The sequence below is a fragment of the Psammomys obesus genome, unplaced genomic scaffold, assembly GCF_907164565.1.
Source record: "Psammomys obesus unplaced genomic scaffold, mPsaObe1.curated_primary_1811, whole genome shotgun sequence".
NCBI lineage: Eukaryota > Metazoa > Chordata > Mammalia > Rodentia > Muridae > Psammomys > Psammomys obesus.
Window position 1 is genome coordinate 16,593,776 of NW_026596101.1, and position 16,635 is coordinate 16,610,410.

The following is a 16,635-nucleotide window of genomic DNA, read 5'->3' on the forward strand; positions in this document are numbered from 1 at the left end:
AGACAAGAGCGAGGCTGGGGAGCTCACCTTCCACCTCTAAGGGACTTTTTTTTTTTTTTTTCCTAATTCCAGGAGAAACTGCATTTGCCGGCTGGATTTTCACTCTCATGTTTTGTGAGTTGTTTAAATGAGCAGCAGAGCCCCCCCCCCCCCCCGCCCCCTGCCTTGAAATCTAGAGCACATGGGTGCAGGCTGCATGGGGCTGGACACAGCCACAGGAGGGCATTAGAAAAGAATGCAACTTATTCCTGCAGAGATTCCCTAGACCGGCTACTCGCTGTCCGCCGCCGCAGCTGCACTGAAATGTCAGACGGATTTGCACAGCTGACTCAAGTTGCCGAAAAGGGAGTCATGTAGTAGTTCCACAACCTGCCCAGAAAACCTTGCTTAATATAGATCCCACATGAGCTGAACCCCAGTCACTCCCAGCAGCTCAACAAACACCATTGAGGGAGAGGATCTCTCAAGGGTGGCTTGACCTGAGATTCTGGTTAACTGGAAGACATTGAGGGGTTTGCGTACTGATTCTTTCGGTCTTTTTAATCATCTCGGATCGTTTCTTCTTCTCTGGTGATCTAGAAGCAGATAGGAAAAAAGTGAACGATGTCAGAGCACAGCAGAAATTCTGATCAAGAAGACACCCTCAGTGAGGAGCTTGATGAAGATGAAATCTTGGCCAACTTGTCCCCTGAAGAACTGAAGGAACTGCAGTCGGAGATGGAGGTCATGGCCCCCGACCCCCACCTTCCTGTGGGCATGATCCAAAAAGATCAAACCGATAAGGCCCCCACAGGAAACTTTGACCATAAATCTCTCGTCGATTACATGTATTTACAAAAGGCGTCTAGACGCATGCTGGAAGATGAGCGAGTTCCCGTCAGCTTTGTGCAGTCTGAGGTAACTAGGGGTCTGTGTGGGACAGAAATGGCCACCGGGACTGGACTGGCAGGGTCTGTTTGGCCATTGTCATTTCTCAAGACTATAGTGTGTGGTTCTGTTTTGGATCTTGCCACATCTAAATTAAGTCATGATATTAAGTCCTATTCCTGACTGTAACTTGCTGAAGAACGATATAGTTGCAAGGGGGAAAGCCGATGACTCCTTGTCAGTGTGTCTCTTACAACCCTGCTGCCAGGGTCTCTGTGGTCTGTAGCCATGATGGGTAATGATTAAGTCATAATCCAGAAGCAGCTCTTCTCCCTTTTTTCTTTTTAGCTTCTCCCTTTGAGAAGCTCATCAAAACTTGACAGCCTCCCCCCATTTCCAGCCTATTTCTGTACATTCAATATTTTATATATAATGTCAAAGATTCCCCAGTTCTGAGGAAATCTGGCCATACACACTAAACCAAACCCAAGACTGAAAATGTGGGTACACCGTATGTTGGGGGTCGGTGATGATATCTGGAAATTGATGGTTAAGAAGCTGTCTTCAAGATAGTCTTTTCTTGAGACCTTTTAACCTGAAAATTAAGAGCTGATGTGAGCTTTACAAACCTACTACGTATAAAGGACAAATAAAATGTCAATTACATGTTATTATTAATTGTGCATGTGTGTGCGTGCGTGCGTGTGTGTGGGTGTGTGGGTGTGTGGTCAGATTTGGTAGCAGGTATCTTTACTTGCTGAGCCATTTTGGTGGCCCTAAAGCACACATTTTTAATGCTGCAGTTTAAAATAACTTAGAAAAAAGAAGACAGCTCTCGCAAGTCAGGTTTCTTCGGGCCACCTGCTAGATCCAGGTGTATCTCATCACACTGCTGTCTCACCGGAGCAACGAAAGGAAGTATTGAGCAATAAACAGGAACTGAACTCCAGGAAATAAATCTCCGGCTTGATCCTAAAACTGGTGTCTACATGAGATTGTCTTCAAACACACTGACCTGCCGTTGTTAGAGATCTGCAAATGACGTGGCAAACGCTAGCCTGATCAAGCCGGAACGAGGGTTTTTGTTTCTTCCCCTCCGCGTACATTAAACAGCTTGATGGTTGGCTCCCCCTGCTGGCACACACGAGGAATGAGATGGAGCAGGTTGTGATTACTTGGTCAGTTGTCAAATCCAACCTTCACTGTGTCATCCGCGTTAAGTTCCTGCTCAGAATGCTGTGTGCCAGGCTTCCCCTCTGGCTTTCGGAATTACACCTGCGAGGCACTCGAATGTATGTAAAGTGTAGTAATCGGTGCACGAGAACCAAGCTAACGCTGATCTGAAAGACTGCCTTTTCACGTCCCAGACACAGCTAAGAGTTGTAAATCTCACCCTAACCCTGTTCCATTTTAAGGCTGGCGCTTTGCTTCAGTCACTAGTGAGTAATGATGGTGGTTCTCTCACAGCCAGAATCCAAACCAAGGTTTTAAAAACACAATTGAGATCATCAGGCTACTCCCGTTTCCTTGAACCATCATAGTCTCAGAAAATGCAGCATGTCTATGAGAGCAGTGGATACTTTAGGAAGGGTAGTTACACAGAGAGTATAAAGAAACCTTCCTCCTCCTCTTCCTCTTCTTCTTCCCTTTTTCTTTTCTTTTCTTTTTCCAACATAGGGTTTCTCTCTGTAGCCCTGGCTGTCTTGGAATTCACTCTGTAGACCAGGCTATCCTTGAATTCATAAGAGATCCACCTGCCTTTCCCTCCTGAGTGCTGGAATTAAAGTTGTGGCACCATTGCCCAACAGGAAGCTATTTTTTAACATTGTTCTGTTGAGTACAAGGATTTTAAAATCTGTATAAAGTTTCCAATATGTTTTAACACCATTTTTAAAAAAAATACAGAGTCTGGCCAGGTGTGGTGTACACCTGTAATCCTAGCACTCAGGGAGGCAGAGACAGATGGATCCCTGTGAGTTTGAGGCCAGAGGCCAGCCTGGTCTACCAAGGGAGTCCAGGGCACTCAAGGCTACACAGAGAAACCCTGTCTCAAACAAAATAAAACAAAACACAAAAAATCCAACACTGTATACATAATAAATTTTAAAAAGAAAACAAACAAACAAAACAAAACCCCACAGAATCTGAAAACACAATTAACCAGGATTTACTTTACTGTACTTGGCCTTGTGTATCCTCAGGGGCTACATCCTTGGATTCAATGAACTGTGAACTGAAAACACTAAAAAGTTGTTTCGTTCTGTTTTGTGTTGCCATGTGAACCGGATATATACAGATTTTTTTTTTTCTTTTCAGTTTTTAAAACAAAACAGTATTCATGTTTACATCACTTGTAGTAAATATTAGATGGTCTAGAGACAATGTAAAATTCCTCTTGTATGGGAAGATGGGTGTCTGGGATATATATTTCTGTGTGTATACATATATGTCTATATATATATGTGTGAATATATATATATATATATATATATATATATATACACACACACATATGTATACACACACACACACATATATGAATTGAGTTTTGGTGTTCCAGGAACCAGTTCCCAAAGCACCCAAAGGATGAGTGGTTCTGGAAGGAGATAAGTACAGCTGGGAGTGTGTCCGCAAAAGTCCATCCTCACTTGGTTGGATTTGCGTATTGTAGGGTCTTCTATATCAGAAAGACAAAGCAAACTTAAAACACAAGCTACCCATCGCAAGTACCGGGTGTCGTGTCCAGCTGATCCTTCTTCATTTGTTCCAGGGGTGACCTTCCTGATTCAGAAAACAAAAAACACAACAGGAATTTGGTAACACTTCCAGAAGTTTTTTTTTTTCCTATACATATGTAAATCTGTATGTATACATATACATACATGGAATAATATTATACTTAAGATTTACTAGCCTGAGTGTTTTTCCTTACATTTTTTTTTTTCACTTAAGGTTTTGTTTTGTTTTTGAGACAGGGTTTCTCTATGTAGGCCTGGGTAGGTAGGGACTCATTATTTAGACCAGACTGGCCCAAAACCCAGAGATCTGCCTGCCTCTGCATCTAGAGTGATGAAGTTAAAAGTGGTGCCATCATGCCTCCTGGCTTCGCTTACAATTTTATAAAATCTTTTGTGTGTCTATGTGTGCAAGTTTGTGTGTATAAGTGAGTGAGTGAGAGAGAGAGAGAGAGAGAGAGAAAGAAAGAAAGGAAAGAAAGAAAGAAAGAAAGAAAGAAAGAAAGAAAGAAAGGGAAAGAAAAAGAAAGAGAGAGAGAAGTCAACCTGTCGGTCCTCAGCATTCACCTTGTTTGAGGCAGAGTCTCTTAATCACCACTGCATATGCCAGGCCAGCTGGCCCATGAGCCTTCAGAGATTCTTCTTTCTCCATCTCCCATCTTTCGCCTTACTTTACGTGGGTGCTGGAGATTTGAACTCCGGTCCTCCGATCCTGACGCTTCTGCAGCAAGTACTTTACCCACTGAACCATTTCCCCAGCCCTAAAAATATATTTTAGAGATTTTTTTAAATTTTTAATTGTGTGTGTGCCTGTGCAGTGTCAAGTTAGTCTTAGTGTATTTGAGTATGGTGCCTGAGGAGGCCAGAAGCAGCTACAAGCAGCCACTCCTGGGTGCAGAGAAACAAACTCAGGTCCCGTGGAAGAGCAGCAGACACTCTTAACTTCTGAGCCATCTCTTCAGCCCCTAAAAATATTCTAAACTCCAGTAGACATTGTTGTATTTTGTATTTTTTCACTGCTATCTATTCTAACTATTTGTAAATCTATCTTTTAGGAAAACACTCAAAAACAGCTTGAAGTAAGAGACAAAGGGATTAAAAACATGCCCCAGTTTTTAAAGGAAAAGCTCAATAGTGAAATAGTCACAAATAAAAGGGAATCACATGGGAGCAACAATGCACAAGAAACAGAAGATAATGATGAAGGTGAAGAAGATGAAGAGGATGACGATGAAGAGGATGAAGATGAGGAGGATGAAGATGAGGAGGATGAAGAGGACCAAGACGATGGACAAGGCAAACGAGAAAACAATGAAGCAAAGGAACAAATCCACAACAGTATAGGCAAGTGCCAGCAGCCAACTAATAAAGTGCTGGAAGAGCAAAAAGATGCAGCAGAGACCAACGAAAAAAGTGAAAAGAAAATAGCCAAATTAGACCCTAAGAAGTTAGCTCTAGATACCAGTTTTCTGAAGGTCAGTGCAAGGCCTTCAGGGAACCAGACAGACCTGGATGGAAGCTTGAGACGAGTGAGACAGAACGATCCCGACATGAAGGAACTCAACCTGAACAACATCGAAAATATCCCTAAAGAAATGTTACTGGACTTTGTCAATGCGATGAAGAAAAACAAGCACATCAAAAGCTTCAGTTTGGCCAATGTCGGTGCAGACGAGAGCATAGCATTCGCCTTGGCCAACATGTTGCGAGAAAACCGGAGCATCACAACGCTCAATATTGAGTCGAACTTCATCACAGGGAAGGGCATCGTGGCCATCATGAGGTGCCTCCAGTTCAACGAAACGCTCACTGAACTTAGGTTTCACAACCAGAGGCATATGCTGGGCCACCACGCCGAGATGGAAATATCAAGGCTCCTGAAGGCCAACAACACTCTGTTGAAGATGGGCTACCATTTCGAGCTTCCGGGTCCCAGAATGGTGGTAACTAATCTGCTTACCAGGAACCAGGATAAACGGAGGCAGAAAAGAAAAGAGGAGCAGCAGCAGCAGCAACTTAAAGAGCAGAGAAAGCTCATAGCTATGTTGGAGAATGGGTTGGGGCTGCCGCCTGGGATGTGGGAGAGGTTGGGAGGACCCATGCCTGACCCCAGGATGCAGGAGTTCTTCCAGCCTTCACCTGGGCGGCCCCTCCCTTCTCAGGAAGTCCCCTTTGGTGGAAGGAAGGAAATGATCAAACACCCGCCCCAGCCTCCACAGTGCAAGACCGACCCAGACTCCTTCCGGGTGGTGAAGCTGAAGAGAATTCAGCGCAAATCTCGAATGCCGGAAGCCAGAGAGGCGCAGGAGAAAACCAACCTCAAAGATGTAATCAAAACCCTCAAGCCAGTGCCGAGAAACAGGCCACCCCCGCTGGTGGAAATCACTCCCAGAGACCAGCTCCTGAATGACATCCGACACAGCAATGTGGCCTACCTAAAACCTGTAAGTCAGAAGAGGGGGAAATGATGAACATTTTTCAGTTCCAGTCCCTCTCTCCCTCTTGTTTATACTATATTTTATTCTGGGGACAGGCTCTCATCTATTTCACGCTGCTAGGTAGCTCAGGGTTGGTGTACCCCATCCTGTCTGGTTTATGTGGTGCTGGGGATCGAACTCAGTCAGGGCTTTGTGCATGCTGGGCAAGTGCCCTGGCAAATGAGCTGTATTTCCACCTCTGTCCCCTTTAGTCTGACACCGGGATCTTGGCTATCGATAGGCAGAGAAGCAACAACAGTAGAATTAAATTACTATTTACTCGTAAAGACGGAGGTACGCCCTGTGACAATAATACTTGCAGCTATGTTCTATTAAGCGCTTGGGTAAGCTAACTGACTCGCATGATCACGCGAACTCTTGAAGGCTGTCGAAATTATTCTCCCCATTTTGTGAAGGGGAGACTGGTGCTTTGGGAAGTTAATAGCATGTCTAGCGGATGCCACCAGGAAGTGGTAGCACTGAGGTTAAAACTGAGTCCTAAGGTGTCAAATTTTGATTTAGCGAGCTATTTTGAATCCTTGATGTGCATGTGCAAAATTAGACCATTCTGGGCACATAGAGCTGAGAATTAGAGACCCCAGGGGCCTCCTTGAAGTATCAAATGAGAGAAAACAAAAACCAATTAAGCCACGTTTGTGAGTATCTAGAATAAAGGCTTCACAGACTCGTTTCTTTATCAGCAGACGAAGCTAGACCACCTGCAATACATTTCTGTTTGCTTGTTAGGCAGCCAGACAAAAGGCAAACCTCAGGTTACCATCCTCAAGAGCCAGTGGAGTTTAAAATGTCTCACGGAAAATTATTTCAGTTTTAATATTCACGGAGTCTCTATAAAAGCCTGGGCTAAAGCTGACTGGGGAGCTGGCTTTATTCCCTGAGCTTAGGTTGTAGATATGAATTTTTTTTTGTCATTTATTACAGTGCTAGTCGAAGAATTGATGTCTATATAGGGCCATATTGGTTGATGCTTGACTGTCAATACACACACACATATAACACAACACAGTCAATTTAATTCATTATAGAGGTTCTCTCTTTTTTTATTCAGGATATGGAAAACAAATACCCATGCCAGTCTGTGGGTTTTTTTTTTTTTCTTTTTTCAGCTTTACTGAGCTTTCTAATCTTAAGGTGACTGCTATTATTTACATATGTGTATAAGAATGTCTTGAATTCCCATCTCCTGGAAATGTAGTGTCATAGTCCTATTTTCTGCACCCAAGATGTTTTTTTATCTGTGATTTGGAGTGAGCTGGATTGGTCCTAGGACAGGTGTCAGGGGAGAATGCCAGAAGTCACAAGAGGTCAGGCAGAGGTCCTCTGCTTGCCTTTGGGCAGGGCAGAAGCCTGTCTGCACCTGCTCTTCCTGGGACAGCCAGACCTCTGCTGGCGTAGGTAAGGGCGCTGTCTGTGAAAGCTGTCCCTTTGAAGTCACGAGTGGACATTAGTCGAGCTGTCTTGGTGCTATACAGTCAGAAAATAATATGCTAAAAGGAACAAGAATTTTAAAAATTCACGTTAAAGGGAGAGGAGTTCACGTGACCATCTGAGCAAACCTCCTACCCCAGGATAGGAGCGAGCGCTCCATCGAGACCATCCCATTCCATCCATTCACTGACTCTTATCGCAGTAACTGCTCCTGTCGGTTATGTAAGAAGGGACGGCAGATTCCAGTGTCTAAATTGAGTACAAGCTCAACAGCTTTTCAGGACCAAGATTCTCTTCGTTTTATGTAACTGCGGGTGTGGCAGTGTTAGGTTTAAAACCAAGAGTAAAAAAACATGAAAATAAATTCATGCTGATAGCTGTAAGAGTAAATATCCTATGAAGCCGGGCACCGTGTCCCACACATTTGATCCCAGCCCTCAGGGAGGGAGAGGCAGGCGGATCGCTGTGAGTTCGAGGCCAGCCTGGTCTGCAAAGCGAGTCCAGTAACAGCCAAGGCTACACAAAGAAACCCTGTCTCAAAAACACAAACAAACAATATCCCATGAAATAGGAAGGTGCTCATTGGTTTTGTAATGCTATCCATTTGAAATGTGTTTGGTCTTCCTGTGTGTGTGTGTGTGTGTGTGTGTGTGTGTGTGTGCATGTGTGTACGTACATATGCAGGAGATCTTGCCTATGCATGCCCATGTGGAGGCCGGAGATGAATATCAGGTTCTTTCTCAATTGTTCTCCACCCTTGTTGCTTATCTTTTATCTTATGTGTTTGAGTGTTTTGCCTGCATGTATGTCTGTGCACCACTCAAAGCCCGATACCCTCAGAGAACAGGAGAGGGCTCCTGATCTGCTGAAACTGGAGCTCTAGACAGTTGTGACCCACCTGCTGTGGGTGCTGGGAAATCAACCTGGGTCCTCTGAAAGAGCAGCAAGTGTTCTTAACCACTGAGTCAACTCTCCAGCCTCCTCCCAACCTCAGGTTTTTTTTGAGATTCATCTCATTGAATGTGGACCTTACTATTTTCGCTAGACTATCGGGCCAATAACCCCACCCTCACCCCCAGGATCTGCCTATTTATGCCCTCCCTCCCCCCAGCACTGGGGCTACAGGCAATGCACCTTCACAACCGCCATTTTATGTAGGTCCTGGGAATCTCAACTTAGGTCCTCATGCTTGCACAGCCAGCTAAGAAGGGAAACCCTTTTAGAATGGTAGCCTTGCTTATTGACCTCTGCCTTGAAATGGCTTTGCCCCGTCTGTTTGCTGACAGCTCCCTTTGCCTTCAGTTGCCTGGGATGGGGCCGCAGCGGCTCCTTTTGCATGTATCTCAGCTAGTCCCCGTGACTTCTTCTATTTAATCCTATAAAGTACTCTATGAGGATAATGTGAAAACACATGACTCCGATCACTCCCATTGCTCTGTGTTCTGTTTCCCACAGGATAAATGTCTGCTTTAAGACCAGATCATAGAGCAATCTTTCCAAAGTTTTTTTTTTTCTCTTTTCTCTTTCCTTTGGTTTTTAGCCTGTCTTTTGACACAATATTAGATTGACAGATGCTCAAAACCAGCACAAAGTCTTCTTCCCTCTGCCCGTCACCTTCTCCCCATTTGCTGTCATTATTTAAATTTCAGTGCAGCTGTGCGGGAGTGAGCCCAAGGCACATGGCTCATTGGAGGTGATGGCAGCATGTGCCCTGCCTGGGGCCGGCGGCTGTAAACACCTTCAGCCGCAAGGTGCTTCCTCATACCAGAGGAACTGAAGTATCACAAAGCTGCATCTTAGGCTCAGAGAAATGCCGTAAACCCCAGCAAGTAGCAATGTCACGACCGCCCGCGCAAAGTGCATGTCTTTGGTCAGTCAGATGAGACCTAGCCAGGTTCATTTTATAGAGGAGAAAGATGAAAGGAATTGTGGATTTGGAGCATGGGTGCAACCGTGAGGTGGAAATTAATACACAAATTTTAATACCTTGTAGGTCCCTGTCCTGGTTGGTTTTGTCAACTTGACACAAGCTAGAGTCATTTGAAAAAAGGGAAGAACCTCAGTTGAGAAAATGCTCCCACCATACTGACCTGAGGGCAAGCCTGCGGGTCATTTTCTTGATCAATGATTAGACTGACGTGGGAGGTCTGAGCCCACTGTGGGTGGTGCCACCCCTGAGCAGGTGGTCCTGGGTTGTATCAAAAAGCAGACTGAACGAGCCTTGGAGAGCAAGCCAGTGAGCAGCACTCCTCCACGGCTCGGTTGGGAAGATGGCTCAGTCACAGGTAAGATTGCTGCATAACTGGGACCATTTGGGTTCAATCCCTAGAGCCCACACTAAAAGAACAAACAAAAGAAAACACACAAATATTTGGCACCACTGAAATATTAGACCGAGACATGCAAACTTTGCATGTGCATGGCACAAGTGGTGTGTGTGTGTATTGAACTCCCGAGCTTTGCACACACTAGGCAAATGCTCTCCAGCCAGTTCTGCACTGTGGGCCTCTCTTGTGGGGCTGGGTAATGGCCTCTCCAGTTTTTCTCAGACTGGCTACCCGCCAGTCACCTTGTTTCATTCACATTTGTTTCCTGAAGAAGTTTTTAGTTTGCTTTTGTTTTAATGTCTTGTCCAAGAAAATGTATTGCTTAGATTAAAAACCAGCTCACCTCTCTTCAAGTTAATTACTGTCAGTCACTCTGATGCCAGCACAAAGGCACGGTTTTCTTTAACCTATTTAAAAATTGTTGTGATTCGTTTACCAACTGCCATTCCAGAGAAACCTTTGTACCTTTCGCTGAGATAAGATTCCCATTCTCAGCAGCTGCTTCTTTTCGCTGTGGCTAAATGCATGTGGAGCAAAGCCAAGTTCTTGTACCATCAAGGTGACTGGAACACTCATTCCACTTCACACAGGGCTCACCCACAAGCCTAGACCACTCCCAGCCCAGTCAGTAATGGATCAGCATCGCCAAGCCTCCCCTCTACAAAGCCTTGAGTTTGGTAGCCCTGGCTCACACCAGCGCCTCTGTGGCACACCAGGAGCTGCAGAGTTTAAGAAGATTGATCCAAGAGCCATCCTCGCCCGCACTTGGCTTTATTTATAAAGTCGTCTTTCTTTTTCTCCAGGTTCTCTGGTTTCTGTTCTTTTACAAATTTCTTTCTCTTCTTGTGTCAGTAAGATATAATCAAGGCCAGCCCTCTGCCCCCACCAACTTCTCGTCCCCTTTGGATAATCTAGGGTTCTCTAAGTGTCTTTCTTCTGTCTGTTCCCAGACCAGGCCGCTTTTAGTCTGTCTGCAGCAGCTGATGATGATTTGCCTCGTGCTCTAGCAGAAGCATATTTTTTGCCAGCTGCCGATAATTTCTGTGATTGTATGGCGTCTGCGTTTGGAATTCTGGGAACTTTTCAGAGAGTATATAAATGCTAGGGCCCCCGAGAGTTGGGGTTGGTGGTTTTTGGAAGCTTGGTTGTGGTTAGTTGGCAGTCATGCTAAAAGAAAGAAATTAGATTCACTGACCTCTCTGTCTTTCTCCCCTCTAACCTTCTTTCTCTTTTATGTAGTGTTAGGGGCTGAAACTGGGGGTATGAAGGGTGGGGAAAAAAACCCACAAGGTAGCAAAGACGGCAACATAGATGGAATCAGAAGAGTGGGCAAAAGCCAAAGCCTTCCTCTAATATTCGTAGGGAATGGGTTTTTATACACAGTTTTTCTAAAATCTATGTAGTGGTTGCCAGCATTTCCTTTGCATTCCCGGGCTCTTCCGCAGGTCTCTGGTTCAGAAAGTCACAGATGGGGATTTCTCCCTTCTGACCAACTCCCCAGTGAGGGTTGATGCTGCTTCTTTGAGGGATCATATTTTGATGACCAGGATATCACAGCATCTTTGGGGCACTATAGCCTCAAATGATCTTTTCTTCTACCCTTTGGAGTCAATACAGTTTCCAAGTCATATCTCGAATACCGCTTCCTAGACATAAATCAAGCCAGCAATAGTACCTGTTCTATATAGTACCTTTATTGGTATCTTCTTTTCTAACACCTATCACAATCTACATTAGGGTCAGGGCCCTTCTGGACACACTGTTCATCTCTCAGGTTCCTTAATGCATGTCTCTTTCTATTCTGGATACACACTGAAGTGTTGGTTCACAGCCAAATTCAAGATAATGTTGTAAATAACCACCACCACTAAAATAAATCTTACATTCTCTAGTATTTGTGTGTGTGTGTGCACACGCACACTCTACATGCATGTGCTCGCATGTCCCAAGTACACTTAAAAAATAACTAAACTGACAAGCAGAAAAGAAAGCCCAATAATAGCAGGAATCGATTTTCTCCTGTTTGTTATTTTGATATTTTAACCTTTAAAACTTGTCGTATTTGTTGTCGTTTGGGGACAGCATCTTATGTAGCCAAGGCAGAACTCCTGTTCCTGTTCCTTCTCTCTCCATCTCTCAAGTCCTGAGCTTGCAGGTGTGTGCTACTGTACCCAGATCAAGGTTGACTTTTGGTAACATCACATCTAGCCGTCTTGGTTTCTGCTTGCTCTGCTGAGAAATGGTGTCCCCGATGTCTACTTAACACGTCTTCTTTTTTCGAAACTTTAAATGCCCAGGTTTCTCACAAGATGTTTGCTGCCGTGGACGAGTTAAAGGGTTAAATTTTAGAAAATAATCATGATGCAAGATTTCTGATCTATCATTCCAAACAGTTAACGATTGTTCAGTGACTCAGACCTTTGTCCCATGGTCTGAGCTACCAGTTTGGTCCTATTTGGAACCTGGTATTATGGGTCTGGTTCCTAGGGTGAGCCGATGCAACATTTTGCTTTGACTTCTTATTTCCTTTTATTCTGTGTGTGTGCATGTTTGCCTGCATGCTCATATGCACACCATGCGTTGCCTGTAGAGGTCCTAAGAGGGCATCAGATCCCCTGGAACTGGAGTTATGATGGCCGACAGCTACCATGTGGTTGCTGGGAACCAAACCTGGGTTTTCTGCTCAGCCAATAGGTGCTCTTAACTGCGGATCCATCTCTGTAGCCCCACATTTTGCTTCTCTTAAATATCATTTTAGAGCCTCCACCTGTATATATAAACATACAAACATCACACTTGTTTTAGCTATTTTGTTTCAGGTTTACATATTATTTAAACCACTCCACCCATGTTTCTGTTGCCCATTGCTCTTAATTATCGGTGTTTTCCTGGGTAAAGCCGACCCAGGCACAGCCACCCCCTTCTTCTCAAAGTCCTTTACCAGAGGCGGAGAGGGTCAGAGGCACATGGGGACTCCCTCGGCCTGAAGGGAGATCACATGTCCCCTCTGGAGGGCAGGGCACTGGGAAGCATTCCTCTCCAGAGAGCAAGGACAAAGAACTGACCAAGAGAGGAGCCCCAGCAGATTGCAGAGGCTCATCCCGCTGACAGGTGCAAGTGGGTGGGGGGGGGGGGGGGGGGAAAATGCGCTCAGCTGTTAGCAAACTCTCCACATCTTAACACCGTCAGCATCTTCTGAAAAATGCACATATGATGGACAAGTCACCTCCTAAGTGAGAGCACCGCTTAAAACCCTTTCAGAGCTGACTAGACTTTAAGCTGTTGCTATGCAGCTGAAGCTGAATGTGGATTTTAGAGTTGGCTGAGGTGACTCTTTTGTAGTTTGTTTGTTTGGCCCTTGTGAAGTTTACCTAAATATAGTTTATTTTTATTTATTTATTTATTTTTACTTTTTTTTTTTGAAAAATATATTCTATTTCTAAATTTTAGTGAACTTGGGCAGGGGCTATGGCGCAGAGGTTAAGAGTGGTTCTGTTGGCTGCTCTTCCAGAGGTCCGGAGTTCAATTCCCAGCAACCACATAGTGGCTCACAACCACCTATAACGAGATCTGGGACCCTCTTCTGGCATGCAGGCAGAATACTGTATACATAATAAATTAATAAATCTTTTTTAAAAATTTGCTGAACATTATATTAGAAATGTGCTTCAAGGACATGTGCGCCTTTAAGTACATTTTTATGTCAGAGGTCAACCTCAAGCATCATTACTTGGGTGCTAGTCACCTTGTTTTGTGAAAACAGGGCCAATCACTTACCTGATAAGCTGGATAAGTAGGCTAGGTGGCTGGCCAGTGAGCTCTGAGGTCACCCTGTCTTCCTCTCCAGTGCAGAGACAAGGAACGGGTGCCATCACCGTTTTTTTTTTTTTTTTTTTGTTTTTTTTTTTGTTGTTGTTGTTGTTGTTTGTTTGTTTGTTTTTTAATGTGGCTTGTGGAGCTCTAACTCATTTGCCACACAAGAACAAAGCTATCTCCTCAGCCCGCAGAACACATGTAATTTTTAATATGTCAATGCTTGTGTGTGGGTAGGTGCATGTGACTGTGGGTTACTGGAGAGGCCAAAAGAGGGTTTCAGATCCTTTGCAGCTAGAGTTACAGACAGTTGTGAGCTACCTAATGTGGGGTCTGAGAAATGAATTCTGGTCCTCGGCAAGAGATGTCTTTAACAGCTGAGCCATCTTTCCAGCAGTTCTAGGGATGTGGCCTCAGGGAAGTCACTGTCTACTCTGAGCCCTTCTCCTTGCTAAGGCTTGTGCAAGACACAGTGAAATAAAAATATTTGAAAGTAACTGTCCCCATTATCTCTCACTGCTATTATGTAACTTGATCTTCTACAGTATGGGCTGGGAAGTCTTACTGTCATTTTATAGCTGAGGAAAGTAACATTTAGTACCCACCGAGCAGCTAGTAACTGCCAGTGCCAGGCTTCAGGCTCTCATTGTTTCTGTGACCCGTTTCCCTACAAGCTCACGGACCTTCAAACGAGCTGCCCAACACCCAATAACAGAGGCTTTGGTTCATTTGCCTATATCATGATTTGGGGAGTTCTGCAGCCAACGTTTCTAGCGCCTTCTGCATCCACCAAGACGTGTAAGTTTTACGCTTTTTGCTTCACCGCTCCTAAATTTCCAGGACTCATTTTCTCTTCTTCAAATGCTTAAACCACAGGTGCAGCTGCCAAAGGAGCTGGCATAGGAGGCAACAGAATCATCTAGAAGAGCAAGATCTGCGCTGCAGGCTGGTTCACTGACACTTTGAGTGACGGAAGTGGGAACGTGGTTCCATCCAGGCTGGGCATGGATTGGGCCGTGACAAGACACAGGCAAAAGAGGAAGGGAAGGATACAGAGTATCTTTGTTCATAGGCAACATGTTCCTGTTCTAAGGGTTTGGTTGCCTTGGGTGAAAATTGTAGAGGGATGCTTCTAGAAGCAGAAGAAAACTCCCCCCCCCCCCCCCCCCCACACCCTCTTTGCTATTGCTTTCTTCTGGAAAAAAAAATCAATAAATACGATGGAAGTGTAAAGTGTTGATTATGCACCAACTCCCTTTTTTTCTTCTCCCATCTCCTTTGTTGCCATTCCCTCCATAGCATGTTTAAGGGAGTAAATCATGTTGCAGTCTCGGAGAACAAAGTTCCCTGGAGTGACTGCAGACTCAGGGACAGCTACATACAACATACTGTTTTACAGGTGAAAAGGTGCGGGTGACAATGCAATTATTGGCAAGGTTTTAGGTTTCACACACACAAACACACTTAATCTGAGTCTCTTCAAAACCCCTCTGATTGATTAAAACTGAATGAGCTAATTCTGTATTATGTAAACACAGGTGGAACAAAGCCACAACAGCTCCTGAAAGGTCTCAGTCCTGGGTGCAGTGTGTAGTCTCATGTTATGCTCTAAAGCAGAGACTTCTTCACAGGGGTCAGCTTTCATGGCAGATATTCACATTACGATTCGCAACGGTAGCAGAAGGGGGGGGGGGTCACCACCACGTGAAGAACTTTATTAAAAAAGAGTCGTGGCACTAGGGAGGTTGAGAAACACTGCTCTGAAACTGCAAGGAAGGACAGGCAAGCAAGCAAGTAAGATTTTACAGAAGTGCCAGTCAGCAGCTTGGTGAGGGCACACACCCATTGTTTCAGCTTTTTCTCCAGGTCCAAAATCATGCTTGGTCCAAAATCAAGTAGCCAGTACAAGCAGTACTTTAGGTAAACCACTAAATAAACCAGTAAGTCAGTATCTAATAATTGGTCTTTTCTGCCCTATTCTCTTTTAGTTCTCAGAGTATTTTATCTCAGCATCAGGAAAAGAAACCAAGATGTCATCTTCTCAGACCTGATCACCGGCTGTTAGACATTGCAGTGAATATCTTTAAAGAAATTAAAGCTATCACTTCCTACAAATTCATGGCACTTGTGTCAGAATATCTCTTGAAAATGGAAGGGATTTATGAGCCAGGTGTGCTGACACACACCTTTAGCTCCAGCACTCTGGAGGGAGAGGCCGGTGGATCTCTGTGAGTTCAAAGCCAGCCTGGCCCTCAAAGTGAGTGCCAGAAGAGTCAGGGCTGTTACACACAAAAAAACACTGTAAAGAAAGAAAATAGAAGGGGTTTAAATGTGTATAAAACTCATGGCAGGTTTAAAAGGTTCTGTCAGACTTCAGTTGTTTTTCTGGCTTCAAATAAATACCTATTAAGGTGTTTTATTAAACAGCTTTCCAAATATAAGATAGAAGTATTAAGTTTTTTAGGTTTTTTTTTTCTCTTAAACTATTACCGAGTTTCTTGATATGTATTGGATAAATGTATTGAATAAAGTCTCACTGAAATGCTTTTGATAGATTTTATTCTTTCTGTTTGGGTAATGGTACAGATTCTAAACCCTGTCCGAAGCTCTGGGTAAGGGTAAAGCTTCAGATTGGCTGAGAGTAAACAGAAGACATCAAAGCTGCCACAGTGGGCATGGATTATATTTAGAACACGAAGAGGAACTCTTTGGAAAGGCTACACCAGTTATCTTTTCAGTGTTAGGAAAACCTAACTGTGTTCTGTTTCACCTATGAAATCATTAAATTGGCAAATACCCATCTCTCATAATCTATTTCTAAATATATGAGCAATAAGGGGGTGACTGTAATGAAATACATATGTTCACACCATCCTAACCCTAATGCTAAAATGCTGGCACAGTTGTCTGCAACTTCCTGAGTTATAGGAGCTGTTTAAACTCTTTTGGCTTGGTCCTCAAGCGAAG

At 44.2% G+C, this 16,635-nt stretch overlaps 1 protein-coding gene across 2 annotated transcripts; it reads left to right on the forward strand.

Moving 5' to 3' along the window:
• Positions 1-603: 603 nt before the first annotated feature.
• Positions 604-14,815, forward strand: Lmod3 (leiomodin 3). Of its 2 annotated transcripts, XM_055628652.1 has the most exons (3): positions 604-897; positions 4,658-6,046; positions 14,545-14,815. In XM_055628652.1, the coding sequence occupies exons 1-3, from the start codon at positions 604-606 to the stop codon at positions 14,569-14,571; spliced, it is 1,710 nt and encodes a 569-aa protein (XP_055484627.1). In that variant the 3' UTR covers positions 14,572-14,815. The 2 variants fall into 2 exon arrangements, 1 of the variants encoding a protein (XP_055484627.1); XR_008722668.1 differs by lacking the exons at positions 604-897; positions 4,658-6,046 and adding an exon at positions 12,832-12,966.
• The last annotated feature ends 1,820 nt before the right edge of the window (positions 14,816-16,635 follow it).

Bases quoted from the DNA above. Each gene is read 5' to 3' on its own strand.
- Lmod3 (XM_055628652.1), top strand. From the start codon at position 604: ATGTCAGAGCACAGCAGAAATTCTGATCAAGAAGACACCCTCAGTGAG. The intron at 898-4,657 runs GTAACTAGGGGT...TCTATCTTTTAG, and splicing joins TCAGCTTTGTGCAGTCTGAG to GAAAACACTCAAAAACAGCT. The intron at 6,047-14,544 runs GTAAGTCAGAAG...CTTAAACCACAG, and splicing joins ATGTGGCCTACCTAAAACCT to GTGCAGCTGCCAAAGGAGCT.